The following is a 15,541-nucleotide window of genomic DNA, read 5'->3' as shown; positions in this document are numbered from 1 at the left end:
GAATAGAGGGGGAGCATGACTTCCCTGGATCTAGACACTATACCCCTATTGATGCAGGCCAGAATCCCGTTGGCTTTTTTAGCTGCTGCATCACATTGTTGGCTCATGTTTAACTTGTTGTCCACGAGGACTCCAAGATCTTTTTTGCACACACTGCTGTCAAGCCAGGCGTCCCCCATTCTGTATCTTTGATTTCCATTTTTTCTGCCGAAATGAAGTATCTTGCATTTGTCCCTGTTGAACTTCATTTTGTTAGTTTCAGCCCATCTCTCTAGTCTGTCAAGATCGTTTTGAATTCTGCTCCTGTCTTCTGATATACTACTTATTATAATATTATTATTATCATTATCATTATCATTAATAATAATAATAATATATTTTATACCCCACTTTATTTCCCCCGAAGGGGAATCAAAGTGGCTTAACATAAAAGTATCAGCATTGAAGTGCATTAATGGATTGGTAGCCAAAGGCTTCCTGAATTCTAGAAACAGATATTGCTAATGTTCAGCCAGATCTGTAATGAAAGGTGATGAAATTTATATAAAAGTGAATGGCGTTGGCATTTCACACCAAAATGATCCATGCTTGGATCTGACTTACCTTATCACATTTTCTGTGCCTTGGCTTTTTAATTTTTTTGTTTTCCATTTATTTCATTTTAAAAATTCTTTAGAAGATAAAATGGGGATCAATGAATATGATTTTGCATTAAGGTGTTGGCCAGTCTCTTGGAAGAAGGAATGGGAACATTCCCATGTTGGTCAGATTTGGCAGAACTTCAAAATATAAATTGCAGGTAGTAATCTTTTGTAGGGTCTGGGGGATGATTAAGCAAAGGGCATAAAGGGCCTCTCCCCACATGGTCTTAATTCCAGAGAACCCATTTATGTTTGGTTGGGAGAATGAAACCACAGGAGAGAAACCCCTATATTAAAAAAAAGATGCAGTTCTCAGAATCCAGTTCAGTGCAGGTTTGTTTCTATTTGTCTTCTTAACTGGAAAGTATTTGAAGAGTTTAATGCTAGCTATTGCAAATGACTAGGAAAGAATGTATGGTTTCCCCACATTCTTTTATGCCCAACTACATTCACATGCAGGCAAAAAAGATCATGCAGAACCAAATACAAGTGCAACCATTAGCAGCTCTTCTTCTCCTTGGGGTTTGAGACTGTTTTGCATCATTTTTGTGCAAATGTAAAGCCTGATTAAATATTTAATCCTTTATTATTCATTTGCTTCTGCTCATGTTCCCAAAAAGGAGTAGAACTGCAAATGAATGCGAGAGGGATGTGGCAAATAGAAACGAGAGGATGCCTGTTTGGAAGAGAAACTTTGCTTCATTGCCTTCAGAGTAGCAAATAGTAAGCCAAACCTGCTGAGATTATTTATGTGGCAGATGTTTTGCACTTCTGCTGCTGCAGCCACCACCATCACTGTTCTATTTGCTATTCTGACCATATTGCTTAGGCAAAGACAGGATCCATTTCCAAGCTCATTGAGTGTTGCTGACTTTGTGGACCATACAACCCATATAAGAATGTGCCACATTCATGGCTTCTGACTGAGCAAAGGAATATGCTGGATTTTGATAATTGAAATTGGTCAGTAGCCTTAGACAAAGCCATCTGTGAGATCTGTCATGAGGTGAGCGTTAGAATCTGTGGTTTCAGGTCCTGGTCATGAACTACCAAAACATCTACTGGTAAGAAGGCATGCATTCATTTTCCCCCAAACAACTTATTTCATTCTCATGTCTTTTTGTTCTATGCTTGGCATAGTTCTGTACAACAAGAAAGTCCATGATGGCTAGAAGATTCTAGATGTTCAAAAAGTACTTTTTCTGAGCTCCCATTTTTATGAGCTCTGTATTTTTTAACAGGGCGAGGATGCAATGCTGAGGAGCAATTTCAACTGGACAAGGAAAAGGTTAAGATGTTATAAATGTAACAGAGTTAGGACTGTACAAAGAAGACAAGGATGTATTTGGATCTTCCTTTCATTCTTCAGAAATGAAATGATTTAGCTTGGAGTGTGTGAGGTACTTATTTTGTACCTGAAAAGGAATTGCATCCAAAGCTTTATGTGTTTCCGCATTAAGTTGTGGAGAAGAAATCATGTAATGACCACAGATTTTTCTCCATGATAAAGCTGGGGAAGTAGAATTTTCTACTTTAGTATTGGAAAGGAAGACCCTTTTGAATTGATTCAGCCTGCCAAATATTGGACAAAAGGTGCAAGGATTTTTGTACTAGCTACTTTTCAAGTTCAGGGATTTATTTTATGGGATTGCTCACAGCTCTTTTATTTCAAGTCAGCTTTGAATAAAACTTGCAGGCATATAGCTTAGAAAATTTGGGATAGATATTTGCAGCTGGATACCAACAAGAGCAAAATTTAAAGTAGGGATGGTGAATTGGACTACAACTCCCAGCATGCTGTGCCACTGGCAATATTGTCAAGGGCTGCTATGAGTTGCAGTCAAACAACATGGGGGAAGATTACTTCTGAATTAAAGTCAAGGATTTAAAATGATTTTATTTCCCCACCCCAGCTTTGTTGACCATTTTTGTGATCAAGGCATGCATTGGAAGGGTTCCTTAAAGTAAGTCTGCTACAAAAATTTCAAATAATAGATAAAGAGGAATTACAACAAAATTTGCATGCAATGTCCATTATAAATCACTGTAGTTAGGGAGAACCCTAGTAAAGTTTAACCCAGGATAGAAGCTAGAGTTTTCAATCTCAGTACTATTTCTCCTCCTCTTTTTCTGCTCTCTTTTCCCTGCTATTTTGCAGAGGGGCTATGGGGGAAAGTGGAAATATTCAATTGCTTTGTCTAAGACCCCTTATAATCCTGCCATATAATCCAGATTATCAAACCCACATTATCTGCTTTGAACTGGATTATATAATACACTGCCATATAATCCAGTTCAAAGCAGATAATCTGGATTTTAAAGCCTTTGATGAGTGACTTTTGTTGGTTTAAGATGCCTGCCTATGTAATAATAGACCCACTGATCTGCCCTTTTATTGTCACTATTGTCATTTATAGTACTTCATTGACTATGTCAATTATGTAACTATCTCCTCCCGATTTGACACATTCACCTTTCGGCCCAGACTTGTGTTTGATATACCTGTTTTAACATTTTATCTTGTAAGATTGTCCTTTTTGTTTGTTTTACCGATATTGTTGATTTATTGTTGTAAATTTGTGTTTTTGTTTTGATTTTATATTGTGATGTTGGGCAAGGCCCCATGTGTGTCTCCCGAGTCCCTTCGGGGAGATGGGGCGGGGTACAAGAATAAATTATTATATTATTATATTATTTTAAATTGCAGTGCAGGGTCCCTTCCACACAGCTGTATAAAATCCACGTTGAACTAGATTATATGGCAGTGCGGATTCGGATAATCCAGTTCAAAGATGGATTGTGGATTATCTGCCTTGATATTCTGGGTTATATGACTGTGGAAGGGGCCTAAAAGGGGCCTAAAACATCTATCTCCAAATCTGCAAAATTGGTCAGCAGCTTCAGAAGCATCCCAGTTGCTCTCAGGGTCCATTTCACCTTGAATGAAGTTTGAATCCCTGAGAAATGGCCCATTTTGTTCCAATCTAGTGCATATCCAGCATTTGGTACTAGTATCTTTACATATATGAATAGTTTTGATTTCTGAATCCCCAGTTCTAATGTAATATCAAAATTGATCTGTGGAAGAGTCGCTAGAAGCATAACTGGATTTTATATCCAAAATCTTTGGCTTTTTCAAACACCTGGTGTGCAGATTATTCTGTTATTGCTGGCTGGGTTAATGTTATCATGCGACTTTTATGGCCACTAGTAAACAGGCAAACCTTATTTTAAACTGTGAGCATTCAGTAGGCAGTGACAATCTTCAGTAGATGCTAATGAGAAACACCTCTTAAAGATGCTGTTGCAACATGTGCATATGTGTGCGTATTTGTGAGATGCTTTCATTTTAGTTTTATCCAAGGGAAAAACAATCAAGTTGAGTAACATGTCATAGATCTTCTGCTTCATGTTTGGAGAGTCTTGCAATCCAGTTTGGACAGAAGTGGACATTGAGTAGCTGTGAGCAATAAAATCTAAGGGCTGTGTAGTAGTCCTCTCAGGAAGAAGATCTGCATGGACATAGAGGGAAAGTCCTCTGCTGGATTATAAAAACCAGTGAGATAAACCATGCTTGCTGAAAATGCAATCATTAATTGTACGGACAGATGGTAATATTTAGAACCATATGTAGAAAGTTCAGAAGATCACAATTTCCTGCAACATTTGTTTGCTGTGCTCAGATGTAGCCAGGAGAAATCTGGCAGTTAGTCTCTGGCCAGATCCAGTATTTCGGAAACTCTTCTTATTTAGAGAAAATAAGTACATATCTACTGTGAGACAAGTGTCACGTAGTGAAATGAATTTTTTTAAAAATAGTAAGATTGGTCTTTGTATATGTGTGTTTGGCATTAGATCTGCAGATCGCAGCAGGCCAGTGAATGAATTTTCTATTTCCACAATCCCATTTGTATTTGACTAATTGGGTTCTCTCTTTTCCTCCATGAAGTTTGAGAATAAACTGATCCCAGCCCTGTTGGAAGGGCACCCGTGAAGGAAGTAGAGAAGAACTTCAACTTTCATTGCATACTAAAGTCAGGATTGTCTGTGTAATTGTATTTCCAGTGTCTATGTATATTGTGAAAGCTGGAAAGTGAAGACGGCTAATAGGAAGAAAACCGTTTCATTTAAAATTTGGTGCTGGAGAAAAGTTCTTCAGATACTGTGGACTGGTAAAAGGACAAATGAATGACTCCTGGACAAATCAAGCCTGAACTCTCCCTAGATTCAAAGATGACTAAATGGAGACAGTCATACTTTGTAGGTATCATGAGAAAACTAGAAAAGGCAACAATACTTGGCAAGTTGGAAGGTAATAGGAAAAGAGGAAGGCCCTTTATTACAGGTGGATAGACCTGTAATAAAGTCACAGTTCCAATTTCTGAACAGGACAATTGATGGTGTTACTTTGAGGTCTCTCATTCATATGGTTGCCATAAATCGGTCAGATTATAGCAACCAACAGCACTGATCCCAAATTAAGCTAATGTGGAGAACCAAACAGCCCTCACTACCTGCTTCTCTGCACTAGCCACTGCTTTGTGGTACACAGCTATGTGGCATTTTTGAAGATCTAGAGGCCTAGCTGTGTCTGGATGTCCCTGCTCCTGATTTCCTTTCCATCTACTGAGTAAGGGATCCAAACTGCTTCAAGTGCATATTGCCCCAGAATCTAGGTTTTATCTTCCCTTTGACTTTTTTCCAGTGAACATCCACTGGAAACTGGCCCAGAAATGAATCTTGAGGCTTCAGTTACATCAGATGTTTTTGTGGGTTGTGCTACAACATCAGTACTGCTCCTGAAACCAGATCAAGTAATCGGAAATCCCAATATTTTAGAAAAAAACTTCAGTGGTGAGATATTTATATGCATTCCCACAGAAAAGCTATGAAATATTCCATTTCTGCAGTGTCTAAGACTTTATGTGCACAGTAGGAAAGATTTTCCCAGAATAAAATGTAACAAGTTTCCAACTTTATGAAATGGCAGTAAAAAGTATAAGTATAAAGTATAACCCCAAGGACAGGTCACCCCAAGAAGAGATGTCCATGATATAAGTGGTATAAAGTATACTCATTGGATAGAACTGCTAAGGACTTTTTAAGGGAACCATACCTGAGATTTTCCTGCTTCTTGCAGGGGGTTGGACTGGATGGCCTGTGAGGTCTCTTCCAACTCTACAATTCTATGATTGTATGATTCTGTACCAGTGCACTCAATTCACAAGAAGGGAAATTTCAGCTAAACATTAAGGAAGAACTCCCTGATGACCACCTGAAGCTGTCACTTTCTCTATGTTGCAATGTCCCTATGCAGTAGGCTTGATCATGTGTATCGCCTTTTGTGATTTCACTGAAACCATCAAAAGACTCTTAAGATATTTCTGCCAGCTTTATTATATTCTGGCCTTTAATCAGATGTATCCTCCCTCAGGTCCAGGCAAATGTGGAGAAGTCCTTGACCCTCTTTGGGCAGCTCTTGAACAAAAAACACTTCCTCCTGACCTTCATTCGCACCCTGGAGGCACAGCGCAGCTTCTCCATGAGGGACCGGGGCAATGTGGCCTCTTTAATCATGACGGCCCTGCAAGGTGAGATGGAGTATGCCACTGGAGTGCTCAAGCAGCTCCTTTCAGACCTGATTGAAAAGAATTTGGAAAGCAAGAACCATCCCAAGTTGCTTCTAAGACGGTGAGTAGTCATGATTATTTATTTTATCTCATACAATTATTTGTTTATTGCCTCTCGGCTCACCAGGGCCCCCAAACCAGTCTACAGCAAATAATAAACAAATAAAACAGGTTATTTACAAATTATATAAAATCCTCTTAATCAAGTTGCATCCAAATGTTCTGGACTTTTCCTCTCTGCTGCTTTGTTATTGTATTTGGGGTAGATTTGGGAAAGGAAATGTAGAAGAATATCACTTCCCCATTTTATACTTCTCATATATAAGCGGAACTGCACTCAAGATCTCATTGACCTCAGCAGTACTCTAGGCTGCCAACAGTTTATATTGGCACCTAAAATTACTTACTTACTTACTTAGGTGATCCCTCCTAGCTCGAGGATGATGGCCCTCCAAGTGTAGTGTCTTGGTGGTGGATGTGTAGGTGGTTGTGGAGACCTAATCTTGACCCGCGTGTTGACCTAAAATTAACTCTTATCCATATAGCAAGAAAGTCACCATTATTACGCATAGGCGTTCAGCGTGTACAGAAAAACAAGGATCTTTGCTTGGTGATAATTAGATCATGGATTGTTTATAAGCAGATGTTTACATTTCATTTTATGGGTAAAGAAATTATTTATGGATAGAAACCTCAACAATAATTGTTTTCCTTTTGCTAATATATTTAAAGAGTTTTCTATCCTTTAAGAATAGAAAGGATTTGAAAATTTGTGGACAGCAAATGCTAAAACCTGGGAAGTCAGAGGTGGGTTCCTATCCTAAAAATGATTCTTATGTGTAGTTTCATATGTTAAACCACAGGGGAATGGCTCTTGTTGTGAAAGCAGTTGTTTATTCCCAAACTAAATTGATATCCATGCCTGCCCTTTAAGTCTGAGAAGAGTTGCTCTCTATCTGCTGGCACCTCTTTTAATTCTAGGAGTGCTAAAATGGCAGCTGCTTAGTTGATTAAAACTAATTTTCATTGAGATTTTGATACAGACTTCTGCCAGCATGTTCCACGTCTCACTACAGCTACAGTGTTTCCATCTCCTTGCATAGCTGCTAGTAGCAGCCATTCATTGCTAGCCTTCATGCTTACCTACCAGCAGTCTACCTGTCTCAGCACTGAATTTTTACAACCCCCTTCCTCAGTGTTCCTGATTAAAGCTCAGGGCTGTGAATGGCAAACTTTGCCAGGAACAGCAACTCCTGCTGCCCCTGAAACAAACTTTCAACATGACGTTTTAGGTTGTCATTCTCCCACAGGGCTATAGGGACACATTCTCTGTGTTTACTTAATATGTTTCCTTTATTTGTCATATTTCCCAACTGGTTCTTCAGGACCAATCCATGAGCAAAGGATCGCACACAGGTGGAGAAAGAGTGTGAGCCAGGGGCAGCATTCCAGCTCCACTGTGCATCTGCTCTGCTCCATCAATTTTTAAACGTTGGCTAGATAGGTCTCCTCTATCACAGGCCAATAAATATTGAAAGATACACCAGCTGCAGAACACGAACTATTATTTAATGTTCACCACAGTATCTGTCACTGTGCTCTTCATTCTCCTTTAACAATCCAGCCTTAACATGCTTAGCCAGAATTCAATAAAAGCTACTATTTACACTCTCAGAATATTGAGCAAATGTATTTAAGCTTCCTTATCAGATCCTGGGTCATTTGGAAGATTAAAGAGCCAGAGATTCAAAGCAGAACCTCCAGAATAAAACTGATCCACAACTAAGATGTTAGCAGTGTACCTGTAGCAAGCAGAACTGTTCCATACATTGTACATAAATTTTAGACCATCAGCTCCAGCCAGCATAGCCAGTGGTTAGGGATTGCAGAGTTTGTTATCCCAACAATAGCTTGAAATGCATAGTTTACCTGTTTGCTGTGGCTGTGGGTAGCTTGTTTTGCAGCCACTATAATCTTTCAGAGGTAAACAGATTTCATACAGCCTGTGTGTAGTACCTGTATTGAACACAATTGGGCTGTACCAACCATTACTACTGGAGGAAAAAAGACCCAAAACAAGGAACATTAAAGGCACAGATTTTGTATACAAGAAGATTAGTGCTCTGAAACACCTCTTGGAACTTATGATTATCTGGTAAATAATGTTCACACTTCCCACACAACTTCTAAAAAAGTCAGGGGCCAGCTTTTTTAGTGATGTGCACGTGGGGGTTGTCAAAATGGGACCAATTTTGCTGATCCTTCTTTAGGGATTATGGGGCAGATGAGATACACAAAAAAGAAGGGAGATGTCAAATTAGGATGAATATATAATAACCTCCTCTAGATTTTGGCACCATTTCAGACATAACATAGTAACAGATACTTACCGTATTTACTTGAGTCTAATACTCACCTTTTTTGGCTATACTGCATCGCCAAAATTGAGGTGTGTATTAGATTCGATGGCGCATTCAAATAGTGCACATAAACCCATCTGCATGAAAAGGCCGGAAAGCACACAGGGAGGTGGTGGTGAAAAGACTATTCCGAGCAGCAGCCTCGGAGCGCCATGGTGCCCGGACATGGAGGAGGAGCACACAGCTGGCAACCCTTTCATTCCTGCTGCTTAGCCACAGAGGGGCTGCAAGGCCTTCTGGGCTGTGTGATTTTAAGTAATTGTTTCAAGTAATATGTTGTAATTGTGTGATTTTAAAGTATTTGTTGTTTTATTTTTATATGTACTCAAGGCATCAAATTTTGCCTTTGTTGTGAGCCACCCTGAATCCCCTTCGGGATGAGAATGGTAGGATATAAATGTGGTAAATAAATAAAATAAAAATAAGCATTGCCCTCACCACCTCCTTCTGGCCCAGGGCATGGAGGTGTATTCTGACTCACAGGCAGCCCTCCGGGACTCTTACCCACCTTCTACATCCCAGACATTCTAAACAAGGTCACTTGCAACAAAAAGAGGCTCAATCCAGCTCTGTGTGAGGTTAGCGAGATTGCCAGCCTTGGCCTCATAAAGTGGCATGGCTTCCCAAATGGCCTCTTTCATGCTGCTTGCCTCCTTGGTGTGCTATGCCTGTGCGGTTGGGCGCATTGCATTTGATAGAAAATCCATGTTTTGTAATATCCACCTTTAAAATTGAGGTGTTTGTTACATTAATTGGCACATTATACTTGAGTAAATATGGATATTCATTATTTACTCAAGTATAATGTGCCATCAAATGTAATGCACACCTAAAATTTAAAGGTGCACACTACAAAAAATGGCTTTGCCATCAAATGTAATGGATATGGCTATTTGCTATAAAGTAAATATACATTGGAGCTCCCGGCGGCGCAGTGGGTTAAACCACTAAGCTGCTGAACTTACTGACTGAAAGATTGCAGGTTCGAATCCAGGGATCCCACTATTAGCTCCAGCTTATGCCAACCTAGCAGTTCGAAAACATGCAAATGTGAGTAGCTCAATAGGTACCACTCTGGCGGGAAGGTAACGGCGCTCCATGTAGCGATGCCAGCCATATGACCTTGGAAGCATCTACGGACAACACTTTGCTCTTCAGCTTAGAAATGGAGATGAGCACCAACCCCCAGAGTCGGACATGACTGGACTTAATGTCAGGGAAAAACTTTTACCTTTACCTTATATATACATGGTGGAGAGAACCCCATTCAGTTCTGCCTAGAAAATGATATGCCTGCAATTTATTTAAAACTTTAGATGAGCATACATAAAATAGAAACCTTCTCTTATAAGTTTAGACTGTGTTGTACTTACAGGGAAAACATTTTGGAAAGGAACAGGAGGCTCAATATTTGAGAACAGCAGAAAGAAGCACAGAAAGTTTGTGGAGGAAAGCACTGATTTGATACAGCAGATTCCAGGGATTCCCTCATCATCATTTTTCTTGTTACCCTTTTTGTAGGTCAAAATTCATCTTTATTATCAGGCCTAACAGGTTTAAGATAAATCTTTTGAAGTAAACTTGTTGTTTATGTATTGTAGTATGCAATATCTTATGGTATCCGGGCATACAGTAGATAAATATAAGGATCATTTGACTGCCATGACATTCTCTCTTTAAAAAAAGAAATGTTCTCTATTGTTTTATGCACCTTCAGGTTTAATCTAATGTTTGGTGATCCTCTCATAGGATTTTCTTAGAAATATTTGTCTAGAGAAGGTTTGCCAATTCCACCCTCTTAGGTAAGTCATGCTTTCTTAGAGAGAGTATGGCTTACCTAAGGCTACTGGGGATCAGTCAGTTGAATTAGAAGTAGTGGGTGTCAACTTTTAGTCCTCCAAATGTTATAGATTCAACTCACAGAATCCCTACCCAGCATGAGCAGTGGTCAGGGGTTTGGGAAGCTGAGGACCAAAGTAACTGGAAATCAGTGGTTTACAATTTCTGCTTTAGAGCATGCTATGAGAGGTAATTTCTGCTTGTTGGGTCTGCTTATCTGGTTTCCATCTTGCTGTTTTTTATACCATTCTTTTTATAGAAGAAAAATGCTTTTTTCTGTTCTTGCTGGATGGATTATCTAGGTTTCATTATGATTCTATGCAAGACTTCATTATAGGTGGATAGATTCAATCAAAGAAGCTGTGGCCTTTGGTACTGTATGCAAGACATGGGCAAGGATATTGATGATAGGGTGATTTGGCAATGTCTCATTCATAGGGTGGCCATAAGTCAAAATCAATGTGACAGTAGTTATCCGCAACAAGGGATGGGAATGTTCATTCATCCCTAATTATTTTTTCATATTTTTCTTTGATCATGATGTTTCTGGGCAGATAGTTCTGTGCTGGATAATATATGAAGTTCTTAGTGGCCATAGCATATGTCATAGAAGTCCATGTAATGTTGTTATTGGCTGCTACTGTTTATACTGCCTGTTAATTCTGTTAACATAACATAATAAATTATTTATGGCCATTTCTGAGTGCTTTCCAACTGAAATGATTCACAGAATACCTATTCTGTTCAAATTTTAGGAATACAGAAAGCTGTCTTTTACTGAATCAGACTATTAGCCAACCTATCTGCTACATTTGATAGGGTTTCAAGCAGGATTCTTTTCTACCTCTACCTGAGATCCCTACCTCTGGTGATCTCCAAACAAAGTACTGACAAGCATGACCCTCTTTAGCTTCTAAAATCAGACAAGAAAGGGTATTTTTCATGTTGGCTCAGTGATATTTTAAATGCTTGCTTCCCAGCAGCAGGAGAATGGCCTGTTCAAAATGGCAGTTGGGGGAAATTTACAGGGTAATCATATAAACTTGGATGATTACATGAAAATGCAGATTCTTGACCCCATTAGACATGAGAAGCAGGGATTAAAGAAGGCATACATTTTTATCTGAATCAGAAGACAATTCTGTTGGTCCCTCTTTGGTACTCTTACTTCACCCAGGAGATTTGTAGACAGAGACTAGGTCAACTTTTGTTTCTTTGATTGTGTTTTTATAGCTGTGGCTTGTAGGAGACCAGGTTTAACTCTAATGAGCTCTGTGGGAGGAAAGTGGGATTGGCTGTTGCCAAGTCTATCTTTAGATTTTGTCATGGCAACCCTACTATGCTGGTTACCTTTCTTTTTTGCTTTGAGGTTTCTGCCTTTCAAGGTTGACCTTTAAAGGCTTTAAGAGAAATAGCAAAAGCTCTGAGTCTTCCAAGAGAAGATCAGAGGACACTGTTTTTTTCCCTGTCATTCAACTTACTCTCTGCCTTCCCTACAGGACCGAGTCAGTGGCTGAAAAAATGCTGACAAATTGGTTCACGTTCCTTCTGTACAAGTTCTTAAAGGTAAGAGTAGAACATCTTGTTGACCACATTGCTTGACTTTGGGGAAATGATCCGATTTGTAGACACAGTTCATCCACAGCTTGGAAAATTATGCCAGAGTCCATGCTGTTTGGGAAGTCCTGTGAATTATAGCCCACAAAAACTTTGCATTTTTTAATTGTTGGTTGATAGTGCACTGGCTGGAACGCTGTAGGACACCTGAGATTTGGAACAGATGTTCTCCATTAGCTTATGTTCTCATTTCCTGTGTTAGTTGTTTTTGATATCTTCAGTTGATATCCTAGAAGGTTTTACTGCATCTTTGATGTAAGCTGTAAAAATTTGCAGAACATTACCAGAATTCTCAAGTATGTATATGATGGAAAGTCTGTGATAAGATAGTCTTCACCCTGATTCATTTCCACTTCATGAGAAATCAGGATATGATCATCAAGGCTGTTATGGTTTTGTAGGATCCATTCTCTCCAAAGTGCTGAACCATAGTGTTAGAGCAGTGGTCCTCAAGCTCTGGGTCCCCTTCAACTCCCAGAAATTCTAACAGCTGGTAAACTGGGATTTCTGGGAGTTGTAGACCAAAACACCTGGGGACCCACAGGTTGAAAAACACTGGGTTAAAGAATGACTGGGTAGGGATCTTTTAAACAGGAGAAAACTTAATTGGAGAAACAGATAGCTGAGCCATGTTAACAAGCTCCAGGGAAAATAACCCACAAGGCAAGCACCTTTCTCTGTGCAACCTGAATTAGTATGACAGTATGTTGATGAAGGCTTTCATGGGCGGAATCACAGGGTTGTTATGTGTTTCTCAGGCTGTATGGCCATGTTCGAGAAGTATTCTCTCCTGACGTTTCACCCACGACCTCTGAGGATGCCTGCCATAGATGTGGGCAAAACGTCAGGAGAGAATACTTCTGGAACATGGCCATACAGCCTGAAAAACACACAACAACCTAGTATGACAGTAATTTCCAAGGCTCTTGCTGACAATGAAGTTGCTGTGCTAAGTTCATGCAAGGTTGTTTTCCCTCTTCACAGCCAAATATTTGTGTGTCATTAGTATGTAATACATTTATTGTCCTGGTCTTGTCTGCCTTGTGAAATCAGTAGGCATGAACAGGATTCAGTTACTTTGAGTGGAGGTTGAACCTGTAGGCACTTCCTAGTCCCGAGCCATGAACTTCTGTACCACTGATGAATGATGGCTGTAGCCTGTGTGCGAGAGGAGCTGTAGCTTTGCAATGAACTCCAGAAGGAAAATGAAGTTAATGGCAGATACGAAGAGAACCCTGTTTTGCCAGTCAGAAGTGATGCCTCATTCAGTTCATGCCAGGCTTTTTACTCGGTGAGTCATTGTGGCACCGAGCTGTTTTTCATGTGGCACTATCCCTCATTAAGATAGAGAAAGTTTGAAATCCTTTCCAAGCAAGCTGAAAGCTATGCAAACTGCAAGTGATCACCACTGAGAGATGATTTACAGTACCGCTTATATGCTCTCCACTCTGTCTAGGGATGGCCTGCATCCATAAAAGTGTATTGCTACTGCAGAGCATATATCTTGCAAAGATGTAAGCAGAACAGTGCTTTCTTGCTGCTAAAAGATTGTTTTTAAGCTCAGTGCTATATGCAGTGTCCTCTGTAGCACCATTGCTTTAAATAAATGCAGTTTACAGCAAGGTTTGCTTAACTCTGGCTATAGTTTGCAGCATTACTTTGGCAGGGACCAGAAAGGAAACATGTTTAGAAACTCATGATGGCAAACAAATTCAGCACAATAATTTGTTGGAAGACAAGGTGGAAACGTAACGAAAGGAGGAATATATTTGCATTATAGTGCTAACATTGCCACCACCACACATTCTCAGCGGCAGAGATTGCCTAAACCCTGGGATGGACTGTAGCTCATTCTGACTGTTTTAGGGGTTATAGTGTTCCCTCACTACTTTGCGATACACTTTTCGTGGATTCGCTGTTTTGCGATTTTTCAATAAACTCTAAAAGAATATTATAAATCATAAAAATTTACAATTTACAGCCTAAGGAAGGGAGGAAGGAGAAATTGAAGGGAGAGAAAAGGAGTCCAAGTGACAACGGGAGGAGGAGGCAATTTATCAACACAAGATTGGTTGATAAAGACTTAAAATAGTGTATAACTACTAAAATAATGTATAAATATTAAAATAAATATAGTGTCCCTACTTCGCGAATTTTCACTTATTGCTGGTGGTCCTGGAACGTAACCCCCGCAATAAGTGTATGTTGCCACGGGCAGTTTTGTAGCCTTTCTGCAACAGCCTTCACATTCCAAATTGTCAGACCCAGTATCTTAAATATCTTGTCCAGATACAGAATGGTGTCTAGCAGTTTGTGTCATGCAAGTGCTTAGGCACCTAATTCAGGCAAAAGCACTCACATTATTGAGAATGTGATCCTGTGTGTTCTTGAAATAGACTCTAAATTGTGTGTGGGAGGCACTCTGAGCCCATCTGTAAACAAAACAAAATAAAATCTGTCAAAAATATCCCAGTGCTCTGAGTTCCTGAAATACACACGTTCCATGCTGAATAAAAGGAAGGGTTGACTTTATGCAGTTGGAATTTGGCAGCGCCTGCTCTTGTCCCCACCCAAATAAAGTGTATAGGGCTCCATCCATTCATTTGCAGTAGGAGTCTTGTGTGTGCTTGCTTTCTAACAGTGCAGTTGCCAAACTTAGCTTCCTGTGATGACAGGGCCAATTCACACTTCAGGTGGCAGATAGGTTTGCTACAGGAGATTAGTGTGTGCCTCAGGAAATGCTGTGAAATATGGAAAGGTCTTCTGTGTTTCTTAAATGGGCAAAGCACTAGGACTTGAAGAAAGTAAGTCCTGTGTTTCAAGAAAAAACAGGTTCACATCAGTTATGAGAGGACCCTATAGCAGTAGTTACACAAGGTGTCATTTGAATGTGCTGAAGCCACAAGTTCCTTATCACTGTAATTAGAAGATTAATCATGTGACTATGGTTGCTGATAGGCTTCAAGGGGACAATACTGTTGCAGCTCTGATAATTTGTTAGAAGTTGATGAGAAAGATGCCTTGTTAGAATGGCATTATGCTAGGAATTCAACAACAGACTGGTCAGAAACAGGCCAGATGGCATCTTTGGCGTGAGGGCATTGAAAACAGAGATTTACTTAATTTTGCCACACAGTAATAGGGACCATGCTTTAGCATTCTCATTACACATGCTGATGCAGGTGCTGCTGCAATGCAAAATTGTGGCTGAGTTCATCATCTTAGATTCCCTGAACTGTGCAACAGCAGTCAAGAGGACGTGCTCCCCCAGCCATTTCCACATCTTCTGCAGCAAGTTGCCAAATTTAAACATTGTTCCACAGTGAAACAAGAACTTGTGGCTGGTATACAAGTCTTTAAGACGAGAATCACACGTCAGACAGTGTAGTCTCCT

The 15,541-nt window shown here is 39.8% G+C and overlaps 1 protein-coding gene across 6 annotated transcripts in view; it reads left to right on the top strand.

Annotated features, from left to right (window-relative positions):
* plxna1 (plexin A1) overlaps positions 1-15,541 on the top strand; it is a 389,627-nt gene that overhangs the window by 324,537 nt on the left and 49,549 nt on the right. For all 6 annotated transcript variants that reach the window (XM_062969812.1, XM_062969808.1, XM_062969807.1 and 3 more), the window contains exons 22-23: positions 6,076-6,332; positions 12,030-12,096. In XM_062969812.1, coding sequence (XP_062825882.1) covers positions 6,076-6,332; positions 12,030-12,096 — 324 coding nt within the window. The remainder of the gene's footprint in view (positions 1-6,075; positions 6,333-12,029; positions 12,097-15,541) is intronic.

This window comes from Anolis carolinensis, chromosome 2 (assembly GCF_035594765.1).
Source record: "Anolis carolinensis isolate JA03-04 chromosome 2, rAnoCar3.1.pri, whole genome shotgun sequence".
Classification (NCBI taxonomy): Eukaryota; Metazoa; Chordata; class Lepidosauria; order Squamata; family Dactyloidae; genus Anolis; species Anolis carolinensis.
The sequence above is the reverse complement of the archived record's forward strand: the minus strand, read 5'-3'. Positions and strand labels throughout refer to the sequence as shown.